The sequence below is a fragment of the Monocercomonoides exilis genome (genome assembly GCF_001643675.1).
Source record: "Monocercomonoides exilis strain PA203 chromosome Unknown scaffold11-1913109, whole genome shotgun sequence".
NCBI classification, from domain to species: Eukaryota; Preaxostyla; order Oxymonadida; family Polymastigidae; genus Monocercomonoides; species Monocercomonoides exilis.
In genome coordinates this window covers 1295789-1317677 of record NW_027150556.1, presented here as the reverse complement: position 1 = coordinate 1317677, position 21889 = coordinate 1295789, and the positions used below count along the sequence as shown (strand labels likewise).

The following is a 21889-nucleotide window of genomic DNA, read 5'->3' as shown; positions in this document are numbered from 1 at the left end:
ATGAAGATTTTTTGTTTTCTCAATTAGTTTGAATGAGATATTGTTCAGATCGATAGAAAAAATTCATAAAAAATATGAAATTTCAATGAACCAAAAAATAGATCATTTGTTCATTTTTTAAAAGAACAACCGATAGGAGTGATAATTTTTGAAATTATATATTTTTTTTCAAAATGTTGATTTTTCCAAGGTTGTTTGTCATTGTGAAGAGATTTGGCAAATGCAGAATATACGCGTACCTAAAGAAAACACTTCATAATCGACATGACGAAAGGTGTTGTAATACTCGATCATTCTATCGTATTTTTATCTTGCGCAAATAGCTTGTTGTATTTTTATGAATAATTTTTTTTGCAAATTTTGAATAAAAAAATGGGTGAAAATATTTTTTAATTATTTTTTATTTTCTAAAAAGTGTATGAAATCGTTAAAAAGAATTAGTCATCAGACCATTCTGATGCGTCTGCTCCATCATCTGCACCAAAATCTGTGTCATCATCAGGAAGATTATCCATATCAGGGATTTCTTCCTCTTCGTTAGCCTTTTCTGGATCATTTTCTTCTTCCTCTGCAACCATTTCTTCGTTTTCAATGTTCAAATGAATTGCAGATTCTACGAGTTGATTAAAAGTCAGTAAACCCATCGAACGAACAATGAAAGATGCTATATATTGTTGTAGAAATCTTGTTCGGATTCCAAATCTGGGAAGAAATTTCCGAAAATGCGCCCAAAAACCTTCCGCTGTGTTTGTATATACTGATTTATTTTCCGGATTGACAAAATGTCTCTTATGGCAAACAGTTTTGTGAATAAAACCTTCTTCATCTAGACAATTGTACGCCTTCCATTCATCGCTGTATATAGTTGTTTGAGGTAAAATGTGCTTTTTGATAGCTGCTAGTAGAGTTTCCTTGTTCCTGCTTGGAACAACCACCATAAAAGATCTTTTGTAACGTTCTTCAGATCTTTCTACACCACCAAAAATCCAAACTTGCTTTTTCCTTTTTCCTCTGTTGTATTTCCTTCTTCTCCACAACATTTCGTCAATTTCCACCTCCTTCCCCACTCCTCCAATTTTTATTGGGTTCTTGAATAGCACATCAACACAAACTTCCCTGCAAATATTATAATAGTATGAAACGGTGTTTCTATCCAGATATAACAAAAAACAAGTTTGCTAAATGCTTAATTCCAGCCAAAACAGCAGAAACACATGCATAATCTTATTAACTGTTGTTTTTGCCTTTGATAATGTTGTTCCTTTTAATACAGATGTAGTTTTCAGGCACTTTTTGCACTTTAGAAAATATGCGTTGTCTCTTTTGCACAATAGTTTTTTCAATTTGCAGTGTTTTCATTCCCCAGTATCAGGAAGAAGTCTATGCTCGAAAATCCACTTCCAAGTACGTTCCAAATTAGCAAACAAGTAATTCATGTTTGAGATCACGTCTTTTGTTTCTGGTATCTTTGACATTTTTTTTATTAAAGATTTTTGATCTCACCCATTTTTTGAGAAAAAATTGCCAAAATAAAAAATTCATAATTTATCAACAACTCGTTTACGCAAGGTCAGGTTTGCACATATGTTAATAACAATTAATAATAAATCATTCACAAAAGTTTCAAGCTAATTTGAGAGGTACGCGTATATTCTGCTCATGCCAGAGATTTTGGACAAAAATGGTAAATTCATCAGAATTGTTTCAAAAACAAAAGCTTCAAACTGACTTTAAACCAAAGATGTCTTTCATAAACCGGTAAAAGAGGAATCAATCGACACCTTTGATCTTTATAAAAACTATTTAAATCTAGGATAATTATTTTCTATAAGTTTATTAATATATTGTATTTCTTAAATAAATGCTATTTTTCAAAACAAAAAAACAAAAAAAAATAAAAAAAAAATAAAAAAATAAAAAAATAACTTTTCAATCCTTTGATCCATGTTATTTTGAAAAAATGGTTGAATAATTTATTGTTTTTTTTTTCTTATCAAGAGCATTCAGAAAGATAAAGTTGAATTATCGACATATTTTCGAATGTTTAATGATAACAGTTGTTGTTGGGGATGGTTTGGGATTCAAATTCTTGATGCATCAAAAACAAAGTGCAGTTCATGTTGTTCATTTATGTTTCTTGGAAGAGATTCAATATCATCATTTATTCTTCGCTGTCCTAAATGAAAAAGAAGAAAATCACCATTTGCCAATTTGATTAATTATCATTCAAAATTGCAGATTTCAAAATTATTGATGTTTCAACTTTTTCTTTTCCTTCGTTTAAATAAAACTCAAAATGTCTATTTTTCTTAACGTGAACCCATCTCCCGTTTCTTTTTATTCAAATGCAGCTCGAAGAAAAAGGTTGAAGTCATTGCTGTCGGAATCATTGTGGCTTGGAGGGAAAAATATGATTGAAGAAATTGATGAAATGTTGCTTCGTCGAAGAAAGTTCAAAAGAGGAAGAAGGAAAAAACAGATTTTGCTTTTTGGAATGGTTGAAAGGAATGATCTGGGCAAACAAGGTAATTTAACGATTGTCAGAGCGAGAAATAGAAAAAAAGAAATCCTAATACCAATTATTATTACAAACATAAGAAAAGAAAGCATGATTTTCTCCGATGAATGGCCTGAATATTGATCATTTCCTGAATATGGATATTCCCACAAAACAGTGTGTCACAAGCATCGTTGCAGAACTGAAGACGGAGTGTATACAAATATGATTGAAGGAATATGGTCGCAATTTAGGAAAATTTTATCCACAACAGGTATCAGAGATCGGTTCATATATGATACAATTGCGGAATTTATTTCTAACAAAAGAAAGAATCTGAATTTCGTCAAATTTTGTCAATAAATTTTTCTATTTTAAACGATATCGAAACCCATAATGAAAAAAAAGATAATAGTGATACTGAAAATACAGATGAAGAATCAAGTTTAGATGAATTATCTATTGTTAAGGATTCTATCTATTATGATTCCGATTCAACAGAAATTGAAGACGGAGCCAGTGCATCCGAAGACAAAGAAGATCACTAATAGAAATTTCTTATTGTGTCTTTTTTTGTCTAACGTTTCATTTTTTCAAATAACAGCTAATAAACATTTTCTCTCAACAATAATTTCTTTATTTTAAGGTTTTGAATCAAAAATACTCAAAAATGCGATTATAAAAAGTATCGGCTGAGTCCATTCTTACCCATAAACCTTATCACATTTCAGTGTTCTTTTGTTGATATTCAAAACATAATTTCGAATCAAAAATTTTGAAAGAAATAATATATGGGTGATTATGTCAGAAATCATATTTATTCATACAAAAATTTCGGTTCATAAAATTTTCTTGAATGTCAACAAAAGAACAGTGAAGAGTGAAAAGACCAAGAAAAAGCATCGACATCTTTATTTGTGCTGTTTCATTTGTTTTTTAAGGTGTTGTGATAAATACTCAAATTACAGACAAAATCTCTTCCGAGTGACAAACAACCTTTTAAAAAATGAACACTCCGAAAAAAGTTATGATTTCAATAAAAATCACCCAATATTAATTAAACAGTTTGGGCAAAAAACACCAGACATCGCACAAAATACCGGAAAAGATCGATTTCACAAAAACTGCAAGAGTAAAAATTCTGACAATTTTCCTCAAAATACATCTCATAAACACAAACTTATTTGGCATATCAAACTTCCATTTTCATGAAGACTGAATATAGAAAGATTTATTATTTAAAATTTCGGAGAAATAGGATTTTGAGTTTCGCCGAGATATCGATATTTATTTTATCTGAGCACAAACGAGGAAGTTTTGTAAGTCTTGTTTATCAAATGAGTTTGCATTAATGAAATGTATTTTGAGGAAAACTGTCAGAATAATTCCTCTTGCGGTTGTTGAGAAATCGATCTTGTCAGGTATTTTTTGCGATGTCCCGTATTTTTTGCGCAAACTGAAATAATTATCCAATGTCAACTTCTAACAATTGTGAATTTTGTTCTGGTTCAAATGTTGAGCCACATTATTTTTCATATAAGTGTGAATCAACCATGAACAGTTGAATAAATGAATATCAATCACATCTAATTTTTCTAATTATATATTCACAAATTAATAATGTTGAATACTTCCGATTAATAAATGTTTAATTGCGAGTTGCAAAAGTGGTTTTTTCACAAGCAAGCATGGCCGAGCTGGTCCAAGGCGGTAGACTCAAGATCTACTACTCGTATGGGTGCGTGGGTTCGAATCCCACTGCTTGCATATTTTTTGAATGATTATTAAATCAGTAAATGAATTTAATGAAAATTATTAATTAAACTTTGATGTTTGGAAAAATTTGTTGCGAAAGATCTTTTTAAATTTCTTATTTTTTTGTTTTCAACATCAACAATAACGTAAAACATAACGTCTTAATTTGTAAAAAGTAATATTTCTGATAAATCATTCAGAAACTGAAAATATAACAGCAATTAGAAAAGAATCAGAATCACTCAATTTTAAAATTAATTTAGTCTTTTCAATTGCTTGACATACAGTTTTTGGCAACGATGAAAATAAAAATGAAGGAACAATGTACATTGTAAGCGAAGAACGCAAAATTGTAGGAGAATCATTGCTAGATTGTAATTGGGAATTAGATGGCAGAGATAGAACAGTTGCACCAAGCTTTTGATGTTGAGCGAAAAACGAACTCAGCGCCTTTATAATTGTGGTTTCTTCTTTGTTTTGAGAAAAAATAACATAAATTGAACAACCGTTAGGAGTTTTAGGCTGTTGAGGAAGCTTTGAATTGCTAGACTGAATGGAAATATCTTCTTTTGCTTTCGAAATACCAGAACCTTCCCATTTCGTGAAAAACGATTGCAGAGTCGAGCAAAACGCATCTTTGTTTGAATATGCCTTTAAATGAAGAGATTGTGGAATGTAATCGTGGAGCGGCCTTCCAAACATAAGAGCTAACGAGACAGGAATTGGAGAGAGAGGCTGAAGAATAAGCGAAGACTGACAGAACAGCGATGGTGGCATGGTTTGAATTGAGGTTTCAGAGTATTGTGAAATGTGGAATATGTGAGGTGATTGGATAGATGATGATGATGATGCTAAGGTTGAAGAATCAGGATGTTTGGGTTGAGAGGAGGAGGAGGAGGAAGAAGAAGAAGATAATGGAGAAGATGATGGTATTGACAATGACACAGAAGCTGAAGAAGCTGAAGAAGTTGAAGAAGTTGAAGAAGATGCAGAAGTCAAAGAAGACATTGAAGCAGAAGTAGCAGCAGAAGAAGACAAAGAGGATGAAGAATCAATTGACGATGCTGGATCCTCAGGAGCTGTCAAGTCAATCACACTTTCCTTTTTCTCATTTGATTGAGCCATTTTTGTCTCAGCTCTTTTCTGCTGGGCAGAAACATCGAATTGTTTGTCTGAGACCCCCGAGCGGTGTGCCGGCAATGCAGCAAGCTCAGCCAGCGGGACAGCTGCTTTGGCTGAAGAGAGCACAGGAGACGAGAAAAGAGAGGCAGGAAGAGAAGAGTCCTGCTGCGACGACGACTGCAGAAGAGAAAGCACGCTGAAGCCTTCAAAGGGCGACTGGACAGACTCAGTCAACGGAAACGAGTGAGGGGCATGAACCATCAGAGCACTCACATTTTGCAGCTTTCCGGGCTCTTTTGAAACAGAACCAGGCTTTTGCGGATTTGCAGAGACAGAGGCAGAGGCAGAGGCAGAAGCCGAGGAAGAGGAAGAGGAAGCAGAAGCAGAAGCAGAAGCAGATGGTGCAATAGCTGTTGATGAAGTTTGTTTGACATCTGATGGGTGTTCAGATTGTGTATCTTCGTTCATCATCTCCTTCAGTCTTTCTTCTTCTTTCAATTCAGCTTGGCCTCCAAGCGCAATTTTCGCCTTCAGCCCAACAATTCCACCCGCATCGTCTTCTTTCCCCAAAACCACCATTTTTATTGCTTGTGATTCCAACCTCTTTCTTTCCTCATTCTTTTCAGCAGATGCCATATCAAACGAAGACATTTTTGCCGCTTCATCGGGGTGGATTGTCCCAAGAAGGACAGATCTCCTAAATCCAGTGTTCTTTTTGTCACACATATTGAAGCGAAGAGCGCGATACTGAGACTTGTATCTTTCGTCCGTTGGAAGCCCGTAGTTCGAATGCAATGCGTCTTCCAATGATTTCGCCAGTTTCAATATGATTGGCGAAGCCTGTGGCAAAAAAGAATCCAAAGGACGGGTTTCAGGCGCGCTGTGTTGTTCTAACGAAGATTTTACGTTGGAAAAACGAAACGAACGAAGTTTAAATAATGTCACTCCAATTTGTTCAGAAGCTTCGCCATGCTTCTCTATTTCTTCATCGCCTTCTTTTATAGCATCTTCAATGCTTAGCTCTAAAGCTTCATTCAATAAATTTATAAAATTTCTCAATGAAATTTTCCTTGGATCAGGAAGTGGCATTGGTGATTGCTTTTGCTTGTGAATATGTTTCTTTTTCTGAGTTGGAATTGTTTTGTTCTGGGAAACTATTTGATTTTGTGGTTTTTGTTGAGGAAGAGATGGATGAAATTCCAATGGCTTATTGACCTTTATATTTCCAGAAAATATTTACATCATGATTCTTAGAATTGAAAAAAAGAAATAAAGAGTTCAAACAACTTTTGTGGGTTTTGTATCAGGCATTATAATTTTCAATTTTTTCTCCTTTTTAGTTTTTTTAGGGGTTGACTCGCGTTTCTTTTCCACTTTTTTAAGTTCAGATTTCTTTTTAGAAGATAGCTTCACTTTTGATAAAGGATGTGAGCTGTCTTCTTCACCTTCTATAAATTTGTTATTATAGATGAAAGAAATAAAATTAAACAAACCATCTTCTAAAAGAATTGGGTGCTCAGAATCTAAACCTCTTTCCATTTTAACAGCATTATGCATTGATCGAATTGATCAAAAAATTCGATTATTTATATTTTTTTTCATGAGTCTGTTAGAAATAAAAAGTGATGATATACATAATAAAAAAAGATAGACAACTTCAACTAAAATGGGTGACAGGAAATTTTTATGAAGAGCCATTTGCTTTGAAAGAAAGTTTTTCACGTATTTAAAAAGTATTTAATGTAGAATGAACAGTAATTTGACTGGTAACACATTTAAGAATGATGATAAAACCGAAAGAAACAATTGTTCATTTAAATGCATCATTTGCTTTGATGTTCCTTCCGATCCTGTTTTAACTCAATGTGGCCATCTTTATTGCTGGAACTGCTTGATGGAGGTATTCATTTTATTGCTTATAATATTTCTTCTGTATTATTAACATGAAAATATTGTATTTTCTTCTTCTTTTTTTAGTGGTTGGAAAATAGAAAAACTTGCCCTTTATGCAATGCTTCATGTAATATTAACGAAATAGTACCAATTCATGTTAAAGGAAAAGTACATAAACATTTGATGTTTGCACAAATATTTTGTGGAAGCATTCTTTGTTGCAATTATTTATTTCAATGTATATACAATAAAAAAGTGACAAACAAAGTTCTCCATCACAACCAACCATGCAAGGCGTTATGACACCATTATTACAGGCTTACACCCAACAACCTCATACTATTCAGAATTTTAACGCATTATCAGATTCACAATCAAATCAATTTGGAGTTGGACCTTCACTGAATCCACCAACATTGCCATACAACAGATTACCTTCACACACCAATGTTTTTGATAGATTTTCATCTTTCCCAGTGTTTGACGAAATAGGGAGGCACCATGGTGAATCACATTTTCCGAGGTATTTCGAACAAGATGAAGGTGAAGGTGAGTATCAAGATTTGCCACATAGATTCCAAACCAATCAAACCTTTGACGTTCATTGCTTAGAAGTTTTTACAAACCTTCTTTCTTTTGTCTTTTTTATTTTTATTTTGGCATTTATTTTGTATTGTTTTTCTATCAGTAATTTATAGATCTTTTCATTTTTGTTTTGAAAAAAATGTGCTATTAGTTATTTAATTTTAGCTGATTTCAAATTGTTCCTCTACTGCTTATTTTTTAAGCTAGTATGAAAAATTTATTGAACATTTGATTTAAAATTAAAACGAGTCAACATAACATTAATCATTTTCAGGAAAGAAGTTTCAAACTGAACGTAAACATGGAACATAACTGAAAAAGAATATTAACAAAAAGCAAAGTACAAGAAAAAATACACACGACTATAACATAAAGTTATTCTCATAAAGAAATGCTTTGCTTCCCCTTTGCCAACTTCAAAGGGCTGGGTGACTCTCCTTTGAGAGCGCCACTCCTCTGTCGTGTTCCACAAAGAACGGAAGCTGCGTTTCTGACAAGATCGATGGCTGCTTTTCGGCAGGAATGGAAGATGTCGGGTACGAAATCTCAGGGGACAGATTGGCACCCGAGGGGACTTGTAAAGGAGATACAGAGGAAGAAGAAGAAGAAGAAGAAGAAGAAGAAGAAGAAGAAGAGGAAGAGATAGAAGAGGAAGAAGAAGGAGAGGAAAGAGAAGGAGAGGAAAGAGAAGGAGAAGGAGAAGGAGAAGTAGAAGAAGGAGGCGCAAAGAACGTAGGCAATGTTGATGCCATGTTCGGTTTTTTCGTGCTGAGTATGGAAGAACTTGGGCGAGGTACTGTGATACCAGCACCTGAATGTGCTACTGATGATTTGTCAGCGCTCATGAGTGGAGAATACAACGTCTGTGCGGCAGGAGCAGAAGGCGCTAAAGGTGCATCTGCACGGTTGTTGCTGTGATGCCTGGGCGAATGTGTCATTCCTCTAAAGTTTGAACAGGAGCTGGAAGAAGAAGATGACAGAGACCGCACACCGCCTGCAGAAATGCTCCGCTGTGCGGTTGGAGCGACGTTGGTTGTGTAGGATGTGGAAGGAATTGCAATGCTATTAGTGTTAGCAGAAGCATTAGTGTTAGTGTTGGTGTTAGTATTACTGTTGCTGTGGGGGGTGAGGGTCATTGGATCAGTTCGGTTGGACGAGGAGGATGAAAGAGAAGGAGATGGAGTGGGAGAGAAGAAGGAAGAAGCATCAAAAGGAACAGAAGAAGAAGAAGATGATGATGATGAAGAGGAGGAGGAAGAAGTATGTGACAAAGACAAAGAAGAAGAAGTAGAAGCATAAGCAGTAGAAGCACGCGAAAGCGACGAAGGATTCAACGGCGACTGCGCCTTCGAAAGCGCCGAAAGCCGGTTGTTCGGGCTGTTATTTGAAGGTGTGGGAGGAAGAGAACGAGTGTTTTTAGAGAGGAAAGAAGAAGAATGAATGAGAGGCGGACGAGAGGCCTTGATGGGGAGGTCGATTGTCTCAGAAGAGGAGAGCAGTGTTCGTGATTGCTCAGGGCCGAAGAGCTTTTCGATGAGAGGGGCCATGTCTTGGAAGATGGTGGGGGAAGAGGTAGGAGATGGGGATGGGGAAGGAGAAGGAGAGGAAGGGGTGGACATGGACTGGGTGGGTGAATGAGGCGCTGTTGCAACTGTTGATAGTAAGGATGATGTTGATGGAGGATTTGATGAAAGAGCTGAAGTCTTGTTACGTGCAGTCAGTGAAGGTTGCTTGGATGCAGAAGAAGAAGAAGAAGAAGAAAGAGAAGAGGCAGAACCAGAAGAAGAAGAAGAGGAAGAGGAAGAATCAGGACGCTTTTCAGTTGCAGATGCAGATGCAGGGGAAAAAGATGGAGAGGAAATAACTTTCTTTGGTGCTGCTTTGGGTGATGGTTCAGCAGAAGAAGCAAAATAAGAGGAAATGGCGGAAACTGAAGACGAAGGAGAAGACGAGGGGGACGAAGAAGGAGAAGAAGAAGCGATAGCTGAAGAGTTTGCATTCTCTATCTTTGAATTACGTGCATCTGGTTGTTTGTTCTTATTCTCAACTTTTGAAGAAGAAGAAGCAGCAGCAGCAGAAGAAGAGGAAGCCTTTTCTGTACTGCCTTGTTCTGTTTTGACTACATTTTCAGCAGATTTCGTCTTCTTTAATGTTTCATTTGTACTCAGTTTATTTGGACTTAACTGCGATTTGCTGGTGGCATTGATGGGCTCACCACTTTCAGATAGAGAAGAGGAAGAGGAGGAGGAAGCAGAAGAAGAAGAAGAAGAAGACACATTCGGATTAATCATTGAAGAAGGTGATGACGACGGCGTCGGAATATTCGCATTCTCACGAGCACTGACAGATGCAGATGAAGCAGCAGCAGCAGACTGACTGGCAAGAGAAGGAGAAGGAGAAGGCGGAGACACGCTTGAAGCAGTCGAAATGGTTGAGTTCTGTGTGTTTGTGCGTGAAAGCGTCTGTTTGATCGCTGGAGACATCTTCTTGGACTCTGAGGTTGTCTGCTTTGATGACTGGACTTGTGGAGATGGGGTTGTGCTGGTTTTGGGTCTTGATGAGGATGAAGATGAAGATGATGAGTAGGAAGAGGAAGAGGAGGAAGAAGAGGAAGAAGGTAATCTTCCCCCAGTAGATCCTGCTCCTCCTTGCGCTCCCACCGTCGTTGTCATCATCCCCATCTGCTGGCTCTGTTGTTGCTGTTGCTGTTGCTGCTGCATCATCTGTTGTTGTTGTTGCATCAACATCTGCTGCTGCTGCTGCTGTTGCTGTTGTACTTGTGCTGCTGTGTGATGCTCCCCTTCCTTCTCTGCAAACACCGTCGACAGCGCATTCATCATCCTATCCTCGTTCTGATGCAGCACCTCCTTCAACTGCACAATGATGTCCAGTGTCAGCTGCTCCAATATGCTTCTCCTCTGCGAGCTGCTCAGCTGCCCTTCACCCGACGCCGATTGGCTGCTGGCGGAAGAATACAGCGAGGCTGAGCTGTGCTGCAGGAAAGGGGAAGGAGAAGAAGAACGAGAGAGAGAAGACAAAGAGGACGAGGCAGATTGGATAGGGGTGAAGGAAGAGTGCGCAGAAATAGGCAGAGCTGAGTGGGAGAGGCCCATCCCACCTCCCATTGGGGATGACATCGAAGAACCTGACAGAGCACCAAAACCAGCACCACTGCTAATGCCTGACCCAATGCCAATGCCCAGTCCAGTGCCTATTCCAACACCAACACCGATGCCTGCCCCAGCGACTGAACCACTGCCAGAGAGCGGATATCCATACGACCCCATCCCCGAGCCCAGTCCAGTGCCAAGCGATGAATACATTCCCATTCCACCCATACCTCCTATTCCTCCTATTCCTCCTCCTCCTCCTCCCACAGCTGAATGCAACCCTCCACTGCCATCCGCTTTCAACGAGCTCACATTCGCACTCAAACTGCGCTTCATCTGCTCTTCGTCGAATTGGCACACAAAGAAGTTCAAGATAGCCCTGATCAGCTGCTCAAAGCGGTCCCACAGCTGTCCCATCACCTGCGATGTCAGTTCTTGCAGCTGAGTGACGTCAGATGTGCTGAAGTGCTCGATGAGTGTGAGGAGTGATGAACGCAATGGCTGAGAAGTGGAAGGGTTGAACAAGGGAAACAAAGGAGGAGGGATGGGGGAGGAACAAGAGGACAATGTGGCGGGGGAGCAGGATCCGTCGATGATTGGAGTGGAGTTTGGGTTTTGCGGGAGAGAGGAAGGAGAAATGGAAGAGGAAGGAAAAGAGGAGGAGGAGGAGGAGGAGGAAGAAGAAGAAGAAGAAGATGATGATGATGAAGAGACAGGAAGAATTTGAACAGGAAGTGTTTGTGTGGCAATGGAACGCAAGAGCTTTTTACCTCTTGGCACATGCAATGTTGAAGTTGGAGTTTGAGAAGAAGAAGAAGAGGAAGAAGAGGAGGAAGAAGAAGCAGATGTCGAAGCTGCTGCAGTTGATGGAGAAGAAGAAACAGAAGCAGAAGCAGTTTTAGTGTTAGTATTAGAAGAAGTGGGAGAAGAAGAAGAAGATGATGATGAAGGTGAAGCCGAACTTGATTGTGCATTCTGCTGAGTTGTTTGATTTGGTTGAGAAGAAGAAGAGGAAGAAGATGTTGAAGGAGGCAGTTGTTTAACAGAAGAGGAACGTGAGGCAGACATCACAGGTTCACTTGAAGGTGTTGGCGTGCCTGCTGCAGAAACAGAAGAAGAAGAAGCAGATGAAGAAACAGGAGGAGAGGAAGAAGAGGAAGAAGAAGATGATGAAGCAGAAGAGGTAGAGGAGCATACAGAACTCATTGATTCCACAGAGCCAGGCCTCGGTTGAGAGGGCAGGGCAGAGTGGTTATTGGCAGAAGAAGAAGAAGAAGAAGAAGGTGATGATGATGATGATGATACAACATTCTGATTAGATTCAGTTGAAGTGGAAGGTGTTGAAGAAGAAGCAGAGGAGGAAGTGGAAGAGGAAGGCGATGCAACAGTTGTTTTTGCAGTTGATGTTGCAGTAGCAGACGAAGATGGTCCAGAAGAAGTGGAAGATGAAGAAGATGAGGAAGAATCAGGCAAACTACTTGCATTTGCAGTGTCTTGTGTGGCATTAGCCTGATTATTTGAGGCAGATGAGGAAGATGGTGTATTAGTAGAAGAAGGAGACAAAGCCAATGAAATGGAAGAGAGGAGAGGAAGAGGCGATGGCTGAAGTGTCTGTGAAGTGAATGTTCCCTGTTTGCCATTGGGCAGCACCACCATCACTGATGCATCTGAAGCAGAGGAATCGAGAACAGGAAGAGGCAGGGGATGTACAGATGAAGGGAGATCAGACTGTGATTGAGGAATGGATTGAATGGATTGCATAGATTGAAGTGGCTGAAGAGGTTGGAGAGTCTGAAGAGGTTGAAGAGGTTGTAGTGGAGGCATCTGCTGTGTCTGGCCATTAGCAGCAATGCTCACTGGGAGAGGAAGAGGAGCAGGCGGGCGCACAGGGATAGGCTTGTGGGGGCTGGTTAGAGGCGTGGAAGGCTTATCAGAAATGCTCAGGCTTTTGAGATGAAGATGCGGAAGAGGAGTGGCTGTGGTGTGAGTGATGTCAGAACGGGCAGGGGCTGAAGGAGTCTGAGTGTTTGAATGGTATTTCGGGTGGATGAGAGGGAAAGTGGCTTCGTGCGACTGCTTCTGATTGTGGCTTTGTTGGCTGTTCTGGCTACTTATGCTATTCTGACCATGTTGATTGTGTTGGTTGTGCTGGTTATGTTGATTGCTCTGCCCATTCAACTGCTGTGCTGTCGCTATCTTCTCATCTTCCTGCTGCAGCAGCTGCGAAAATGACAGCGCCGAGTCTGCTCTCAGCTGCTGGGCAGACGGCTGGCCAATCACCACATACGGAAACGTGCTGGGGGTAGCTTCACCCAAATGATGCAGACTTGCTCCTAATGAAGAGGCAGGGGACATCAGCTTCTGCTGATCATCATCGTCTAACGTGAGTGTGTTGTGACCTCCTCCTCTTCCTTTGTATGGAGTGGTTGGATATTGCTCTGCAGGGATCAGCTGCTCAGTGCCTGAACAAGACGGACGAGACACAAAAGGCGAGCTTGCATTCCATTTGGCAGAGGGAGACGGCTGCACAACAGCCGAAGACGAAGGCAAAGAGGAAGAAGAAGAAGTCGAAGAAGAAGAAGCAAAGGAACCTGAAGATGCTGAACTATTCAGATCTCTTCGTGTGAGATGTGCAATAGAGGCAGCAGACGAAGGAAGGGCAAGCGGATCATATGAGCAGAGCTCAGACCAAGGGGAATGGAAGTTCTCCTTTGTTGGATGGATGGCTGCTGATAAGCGGATGGGAGGCAGGTGCACATAAGGGACATAGCTCTGCTGCTGCAACTTGTACTGGATGCCCACATACTCTCCCAGCATCTCATCGAAGAAAGAGCTGCGGTGCGTGGCGCAGCAGCGGGACGGGGAAGAAGAGGAAACAGGCGAGATTGAACGTAGCAGCTCACCGGGTGAGCTGACAAGAGGAGAAGAATCGAAGTCGAAGCCCATTTGATTGAGATCGGTGCCTTCAGTGACGATGTCCCCGATCTTCACAGTAGGCGACTGGCTGCACGGAACATTGTCTTCTTCTGCATTTTTTGAGGATTTGTCCACAGAAGATGGAGTTTGTGTGTGTAATTGTTTCGCTTTCTTCTGCCTCAGTTCTGCTCTCTTCTTCCTCTCCTTCTTCACAAACGAGTAAAAAGGCCCGCCATACGATGAGTGCAGAGGAGGGAGCACAGAAGGGCTGCAGAGATGGAGAGGCCCCGGATTGAGTGTTGGGCGGATGATTCCACAAGAATTGATCTCAGTGAGCAGATCACGTGATAGCATCGATGTAGCCAGGCGATGCTTCCTCAGAAACCGATGCAGATGATGTCGGATGTGTCTGTCATCTGTGCAGCGCAGGGAAGAAATGGCAAACGATTGCGATTTGTGGAAGGCTCCTGAGGAGACGCTGGGGATTGTGGGGAGTGTGGAACCAGGTGCGACTGAGTGCGAGCGGGGCTGCTTGGCAGACTGGGGAAGATGCTCTTTGGCTTCGGAGAACTGCTCAATGCCAGCAAAGGAAGAGGAAGAGAGGGATGTGGAGGAAGGCGTGGGGGAAGGAGAGTTTTCATTCAGAGTGTTGAGCTGAAGCTGTTTGTCACTGTCTTTATCACTCAGCGCATGCACATGCAGAAGCTCTGGATTTGACATGTGACTTGGATGCCCCGAGAGACTAGAAAACGTCTTGCTGTGGTTCTGGTTCTGGCTCTGGATAGCATACGTTGATGGGCTTATCTGGTTGGATGAGCTGTTTGCCTTACCCGCATCAGAAAAGGCGTCTGAATGGATTCTTTTAAGGCCCATGATGTACTTCATCACAGGAGGGACGAGGCTTCTCTGTGAAGTTGTGCTATTGCCATTTATGTTATTAATGCTATTACTGCTGCTATTGTTATTGTTATTGTTATTATTGCTGCTGCCACTGCTGCCCAGTGCATCTGGCGGGGAGCCGTTGATTGAAGCAAACATGAATGGAGGAGTGGGCGATGGAGGCTTTGTACCATATGAAGGAGGGATAGAGACAGAGGTAGGGGTGTTTGGCTCAGACGAGTCAGTTACAGAGAAGAGACGAGAGGGAGAGGCACGAGAAGAGGCAGTGGTGGAGAAGCCAGAGGAAGACGGGCGCAGTGGAGAGGCAGAGGGGGTCTGGAGAGCATACTTCATGTACTGGCTGGGCTGTGGTGGAAGAGTATGGCTGCTGCTGCTGATACTGTTGATACCGCTGATACCTCCAGTGATGTTGATACTTTCTCTTTGATTGATGTTTTCCTTCTGAGCAGACAGATCTGCATCAGGCGAAGGCAGCACGTTCCACGCAGTGATTGACGGGAGCGAGTTGAGTGTGGACACAAACACTTGTTCTCCTTCACTGTGCTTTTCACCGGAATTGAGCAATGGAGACTGCTTCATTGAACTTACACTGCCATTCAACACAGCTGTTGGAGGGGTTGTGAGCTGATACATCGCAGAAGATGTGAGTGTGGGACTCAGAGATTTCACTTGTGACCCCATTTGTGAGTCTAATGCAGTAGAAGAGGCGGAATTAGCAGAGACGGGGGAATAAACAGAGCCAGAAGAAGCAGAAGCGGCAGAGGACACAGTGTGAACTGAATGTGAGGTTGGGGAGCGGTCGGTTGCAGAAGCAGTGGAAGCTGTGGTTGAGGCAGCTGTTTCATCAGAAATGCCTTGTGGAGGAGAAGGTTGTGTGACGATTGGAGGAGAAACAATAGAAGAGGCAGAAATGGCTGTGTTTGAAGGAACAGAAGGAGGCGGAGAAGAGACAGGAGACAGGGCAGATGTGGAGATGACAGTGGAAGAAGCTGAAGAGATGGATGAGATAGTTGGCAGGATCTGTTGTGAGGTGATAGAATGAGAGGCGCTGACTGGGGTGGATGTGATGAAGGTGCGGGTTCCAGAGGAGCCGCCGCCATACACCACAGCCGACGAGGGAGGTTGGGTGCTAGCAGAACCAGGAGAAATGGAAGCAACTGAAGCAATGGAAGACATCGAAGATGCAGCAGAGGCAGTGGAAGCAGTTGTTTTGATAGAAGCAGGGAGTGTTTTGGAGTCTCCGCTGTCAGACAGTTTGAAGTGCCTTCGAGAAGGTGTGGGAGGCGAGCTGATCTGCGGGCTGATAGATGGCTGTGTCAGAGACGGCCCATGACGCTGCCTGTGTATTTCGTTTGAACTTCCTCCTTCTTGTTCAAAGTTCATTGGTGACACATTTGCAGACGCATTTGCAGAGGCGTTTGCATAAGCATTCATAGATGCAGATGGAGGGGTAGGGGAAGGTGTGACTGGTTCTATTGGTGTTGGAGTGTTTGATGGTGTGGGCACAGCTGGTAGCAGCTGATGCTGGCTGGCGGAGCGAGTGTGGGGGATCAGCTGGATGGAGGAGGAACCTGTGGTGGATGTGGATGACAATATCGGAATGACCAGTTCAGAGTCTTCGCTCTCTGTTTCCTCTTCATTTTCTTTGGTTGCTTCGGATGTGATTGTCGCAAAAGTTCTGTTTGGAACATCTTCTGTTGTTTTCAGGGCAGACAGCTCGCTTTCTGAATGCTGGCTTTCCCTGTCAAAGTTCGGGTGTGTTGAAGATGGAACAGATATGTTTGTATGCATATCCTCTCTGTTTGTGAATGCTGGCTCAGTTGATAGTTGTTGCTCTTGTGCAGAAGAAGAAGAAGAAGCACCTTGCTTTGAAGGCGAGCTGGTTGACATTATCGATTGAGAAGGAGATCTCTGCAACACTCCAAATGGCTGGTTCAAAGGCAAGTTTGGCATTGACTCTCGTCTGCTTTCACTTGTCACTTCTTTCCCGTCTTTTTCTGCCTCTCTTTTCATCTGCTCTGAGCGCCCTCTCTTTCTCTCTGCCACTTTCAGCCTGTATTTCTCCGCCCTCCTCATGTTCCTCTTCTTCCTCAGCCACTTCCTCCTCCTCCTCTCTTTCCTCCTCACCTCCCTTCTCTTCTCTCTCTCTAAGCGCCTCGCCGCCCTCAGCCTCTTCCTCGAGTCTCTTTCGAGTATCTTCTCTTCAATCTGTCTCTCGATCGCATCCACAATCACCGGCTGCACCTCTTCCGGCAGCCCAAACGACGCTGCCATCTCTGCTGCTACGTCTTCTGCTCTATCAGTCTCAGTCGAGAAGTCAAAGTCCAACACTTTTGGGGGTGTACCATCGGTGGATGGGATAGTGTACTTCAAATGATACAGCGTGGGGTCTGACTCAGAGGATGATAGGACAGAAGAAGAAGAAGAGAGAATCGAAAGAGAATTCGAATGTGAATGCGAATGAGACTGTGACGCTGACTCGCTTTGCTGTCCGTCCCTCAGAAAGGAAGAGGTCGAACCAGGAAACGACGACTCAGTCGGGGCAGAGCTGTCGAAGCTGTCTGTAGAGAGCATCGTGGAATGAGTGGAAGGAGAAGAGACAAGCAGCAATGAGGACGACCCTTCTCCATCTGAACTGTCTGCACTGTCTGATTCGCTTTGCGCGCTCTGCTCGCTCGGCGGAATCTCCGAAAACACACTCAGCATCCGCTTCTTCCTGTGCAGGGAATTCGAATAGCGGTCTGATTCCTGTGTGCTCTGACTCCAGCTCACGCTTTCGTGGTCGTCTTCGCGCGGATTCCACTTTTCTTCATCCAGAAATGTGTTGTGCGATGAAGAGCTGCCTTCGTCGGGACTATATTCTCCATCTTCTGCCCAGTTTTCACTCCGTCTTCGTTGAGAAAGAAGAGATTTATCGAAGCTGCCACTTTTCGAGCCATACTTCATCTGAGATGTGTTGTACAGCTCATCATCTGCTGGTGGCACATACGGATGAAGTTTGCTGAGTGAATCGTAGATGGTGGCTGGATTCGATTGACCAGCTGCAGAAGAAGAAGAAGAAGAAGAAGAAGAAGAAGTCGATGATGAGGATGGAGAAGAAGAGGCAGAAGCTGACTGCCCATGCAGCTCTGCCTGGTGAGCTAATCCAGGTGTCTTGTCATCAATAGTAGGCGACTGGTAGTAATTCGATCCAATTGTCTCTGATGGTGTCAGAGATGGGCTGACGTCTTCAGACGATCTGCTCTGTGGATTCAGCAGCTGTGTCAGCTGGTTGAACACACTGGATGCTACACGGGCACCGAATATGTCAGACACATACGGGTGGTGCGAGGATGTGGAATGGATCGTGTCAAAAGCAGAGTCCGAGGAAAGCGTGGTGGACTTGACTGTGGTGTAAAGGTCTTGATTGGCGCCCTGTTGAGACTGTAGCTGTATCTGTGGGATTTGATGAGCTCCTTCAATAGCCTCGCTGGTTGATGGGGATATTGCATAAGTTGATGGTGTTTGTTGTGCACTTAAGCTTGGAGATTCAGCTGAAGAACGTCCTTCTATTTGTTCGCTTGTGGCTGGACCAGCAGAAGCAGCAGCAGCTGTTGTGCTGTTAGCAGGATTGGCTGGCTGAATGTGTGGGTGTAGTGAATCAGTAGCTGATGACTGCTGATTGAATGGTAGATACCCCGAAGACAGCGGAGACGTATGAGGATGTGCCATTGTATCCAGAAAAGTGGGCAAATAAGCGCACGACACACTTTTCTGCTGTAAAGTGTGAAAATTCGCCCTATTTTCATTGGGAGTCTGTTCAAGCGATGCTTTATCGCCTTTGTGTCTCTCGTAGTTTGACATGTGGTGCTGCCTCAGCTTCTGTCCAATCAATTGTTCTTTCTTCGCTCTCTCCACAATCAGCGACAGAAGCGTTGAGAACTGATGTGCGGTGAGTTCTGGCGGGTTCTGCGATGGCATCGATGGAGACGGCGAATAAGAGCCTTGTGGATGATCCACTGGTTCGTTGTGTGAAGTTGTTGAGCCTTGAGTAGACTGTGTCTGAGTCTGAGTCTGTGACTGCATCTGCATCTGTGGTTGTTGCGGTGGTGGAGGAGATGTTCCAATCAGTCCGATTTCTGAGCGGGGCAAGCTGCTCTTTCTGTCTCCTTCAAGTGGATGCTGACTGGCATCTTGTTCTTTCCCAGTTTGTGTGTGCTCTGTATCATTTATCTGTTGTCCAGTCGCATTCTCCTCTTTGCGATGTCCATGATGCAATCTATTTGAGTGCATACGATGCAGATTCGGTGACATAGGATTCACCGCTTTCATATCCGCAGCGCCTGCCCCAGTCTTTGACTCGTCTTTCTCGTTCTGTTCTGTTGAATCTTGTGTGCCTTCTGCTTTGCTGGCCTGTTGCTGCTGCTGTTGCTGTTGTTGTGTCTGTGTCTGTTGTGGTTGTTGTGAATGGTGATGTGAGTGATAGTGATGGTGATGTGATCCCATGAGTTGCTCTGCATTCTGCTGCAGATGCTGAAGATGCTGTTGATGTTGCTGGTGCTGCTGATGAAGATGTTGATGGGACAGCAGATTCACACTGCTGCGCGTGGAATAAGAGCTTGACAGTGTTTTGTCCAGATGAGAGGCAGCTGAGCCTGCCCCAGCCATTTTTGACTGGAGCAGAGACAGATGTGCCAGAAGAGCCATGTGCTGCTGCGGAGTGAGTGAAGAGAGCAGCTTGTTGATTGCGTCGGTTGACTGTGGGGTGCTCCCAGAATATGGAATGGAGCCTGAAGAAGATGAAGATGACGATGATGATGACGACGGAATAGGCTCCTTTATCAAACGCTGTCCATTCATCGAATGCAGCGAAGGGTCTGTTTTAGCACCGTAGTGCAGATTGGCTGTGCTCTGAGACGGCGACTGTGAGGGAGACACCATCGACATATCAGCAGGCATACTCATCGACAGTGTTATCTGGTCAGATGGGGGCAGCGCCTGGCGTGCATTGTCTGTGCGTGCTCCTGTTTTCTCCTTAGAGCTGGACTCGCTGTTGAGCACAGGCAAAGTCGATGGATGTGACAGTGAAGTGGAGGTGGGTGTCAGATATGCTGAATGGATGTGACTCAGCCTCTCTTGCCTATCACGCCGTGTCGCTTCGATGAACTTCTCCTTCATCGAATGCAGTGTTTGAAACATGTCCCCGCCGCTTTTGGACTGCTTGAGGCACTGGAAGAGGAAATGAGAGATATATGGCACGACATTAGGTGGAAGGGAAGAGAGTGTGGCAGCAGCTGACGGGGTTGATGGATGTGACTGTGGCTGAGGCTGAGGCTGAGGTTGGGTCTGTGTTTGGGGTGTAGACAGCGGCAGGGTTGCGAAAGTGGATGGAGTCGCTGTTGCTGTTGTTGATGATTGAAGATGAGGGACGATTGGCTGAAATGAAAGAGATGAGGCAGTGGGTGGTGTGGCTGTGTGATGTGGGTGAAGTGAGGATATGGACTGAGATGGCGAAAATGAAGGTGTGGTGGGTTCTCTGTGCGCAGCCTCGCCTTCTCTCGCAAGAAGAGAGGCTGTGACTGCAGCTGCAGATGCATCTGAGTATTCTTGGGAAGGTTTTTCGAGGAATGTTGGCATGTAGTTGCTGTTGCCTTCCCTGGACTCTGAGGGGCTTTGGGTGGTTGGGGTTGCTCGCACAGAGGGCGGAGAGGTAATGGACGGAAGAGAAGATGAGGGGAATGAAGTGGAAGAAGAAATTGCTGCTGAAGCAGAAGGTTGCTCTGAAGATGGAACAGCAGATGAAAACGAAGGAGATTGAGAAAAAGACGAGGAAGATGGTAAATACGAAGCATCCGACGGCTGCGAAGAAGATGAAGCAACTTGCTCAGAGTCGTCCGTCGTGTATGCTTCGACGTATTCTTTCTTTTCACTCACAGATTGCCTATCAGTCAATGAAGTGTCATCTTCATTAGTAATTTCATCTTCATATTCTTCCTCCTCCTCCTCTTCTTCTTCTTCTTTTGTTGGCTGGAAATACTCCATCGCTAATAGCTCTTTAGCCGATGGACGGTTATCTGGATTTGTCGAAATGCACATTCGAATTATGCGCTTTGTTTCTTCATCTGAAATTGTCTCAAGTGCTTCAGGCTCAATTCCAGATAATATCTTCTGAAGAATCTGAATCTCTGTCTTGCATTCTTCGTATGGTGCCCTTCCAGTTACCATTTCTAGAAGGCACAGACCAAATCCGTATATATCCACTTTCGTTGATTGCTCACCTGATGCCTGTTCAGGGGCAGTATACTCCAAATTGGTTGTGAGAGAGCCTCGAAGAAATTGCTTTAATTTACTTGAAATGCCGAATTCCCCCAGTTTTACCTTTCCTGTTTGGCCGTTGATGTAGATATTTTCACTTTTTACATCTTGATGAACAACGGGTGGAATTTGAGAGTGAAGAAAATCTAATGCAGTTAGCATTTGTCTGCACCGTTTGCAGGTAACTGACAAATTTGGAATTCCATGTTGAATAATGTAACTTCAATTGTAGGCGTCATGCGTTTTATGGAGATAAAATTTTATGAATCTATTTTATAAAAAAAGAACAAACTCTTTCAAAGTTCCTGAGCTCATTTTTTCGGTAATGTATATAAGCATTTGCTTTTCTTCGATAACCCAATAATCAAACAAATTGAGTATATTCGGATGAGTTATCTCTTTCAAAGAATTGATCTATTACAGTAAAAATAGAAAAAAAGGAATATTGCAGTTTGAGCAGTAAATGTTTGTTTAATTTTATTAAAAATAAAGGAAAAAATCTAAAAATAAAAAACCTCTAATTGTATGCTGGAAAAGTCACTTGGTTGTGTGTTTTTGAGAAGATATTGGGTCCATGTAACTTCATTTCCGTTTTCACTGTCATAAGCGACAAATACTTCTTTAAATGGAGACTTCTCTACAACTTCGTTTGAATACTAAAATTATTTAAGAATTAATTTGAAACATTTTATTCTCATAAAATAAAAGGCAATGATTTGGAAACCTTCACATATCTTCCACTTGGATCTTTTTCAACGCTTTTTGTCTCCTCTGGGATATCAAGCGGATCCATTTACTCACGAAAATTTGTCGCTGC

The 21889-nt window shown here is 42.6% G+C and overlaps 4 protein-coding genes across 4 annotated transcripts; 1 reads left to right on the top strand and 3 right to left on the bottom strand.

Moving 5' to 3' along the window:
- Positions 1 to 437: 437 nt before the first annotated feature.
- MONOS_12700 (uncharacterized protein) lies at positions 438 to 938 on the bottom strand (the record flags this gene model as incomplete). The annotated part of the gene is made up of 2 exons (XM_067865342.1): positions 438 to 613; positions 818 to 938. 2 exons carry the CDS (start codon positions 936 to 938, stop codon positions 438 to 440), a joined length of 297 nt encoding a protein of 98 aa, XP_067731679.1.
- Positions 939 to 4304: 3366 nt separating this feature from the next.
- MONOS_12701 (putative Transcription factor S-II (TFIIS), central domain) lies at positions 4305 to 6931 on the bottom strand (the record flags this gene model as incomplete). The annotated part of the gene is made up of 3 exons (XM_067865343.1): positions 4305 to 6589; positions 6659 to 6822; positions 6868 to 6931. The coding sequence occupies 3 exons, from the start codon at positions 6929 to 6931 to the stop codon at positions 4445 to 4447; spliced, it is 2373 nt and encodes a 790-aa protein (XP_067731678.1). The 3' UTR covers positions 4305 to 4444.
- Positions 6932 to 7049: 118 nt separating this feature from the next.
- Positions 7050 to 8099, top strand: MONOS_12702 (putative E3 ubiquitin-protein ligase RNF5). Its single transcript, XM_067865344.1, has 3 exons — positions 7050 to 7274; positions 7352 to 7452; positions 7524 to 8099. The coding sequence occupies exons 1-3, from the start codon at positions 7122 to 7124 to the stop codon at positions 7963 to 7965; spliced, it is 696 nt and encodes a 231-aa protein (XP_067731677.1). The 5' UTR covers positions 7050 to 7121; the 3' UTR covers positions 7966 to 8099.
- Positions 8008 to 21865, bottom strand: MONOS_12703 (putative Protein kinase domain; the record flags this gene model as incomplete). Its single annotated transcript, XM_067865345.1, has 4 exons — positions 8008 to 21292; positions 21365 to 21486; positions 21588 to 21728; positions 21797 to 21865. The coding sequence occupies 4 exons, from the start codon at positions 21863 to 21865 to the stop codon at positions 8269 to 8271; spliced, it is 13356 nt and encodes a 4451-aa protein (XP_067731676.1). The 3' UTR covers positions 8008 to 8268.
- Positions 21866 to 21889: the final 24 nt, after the last annotated feature.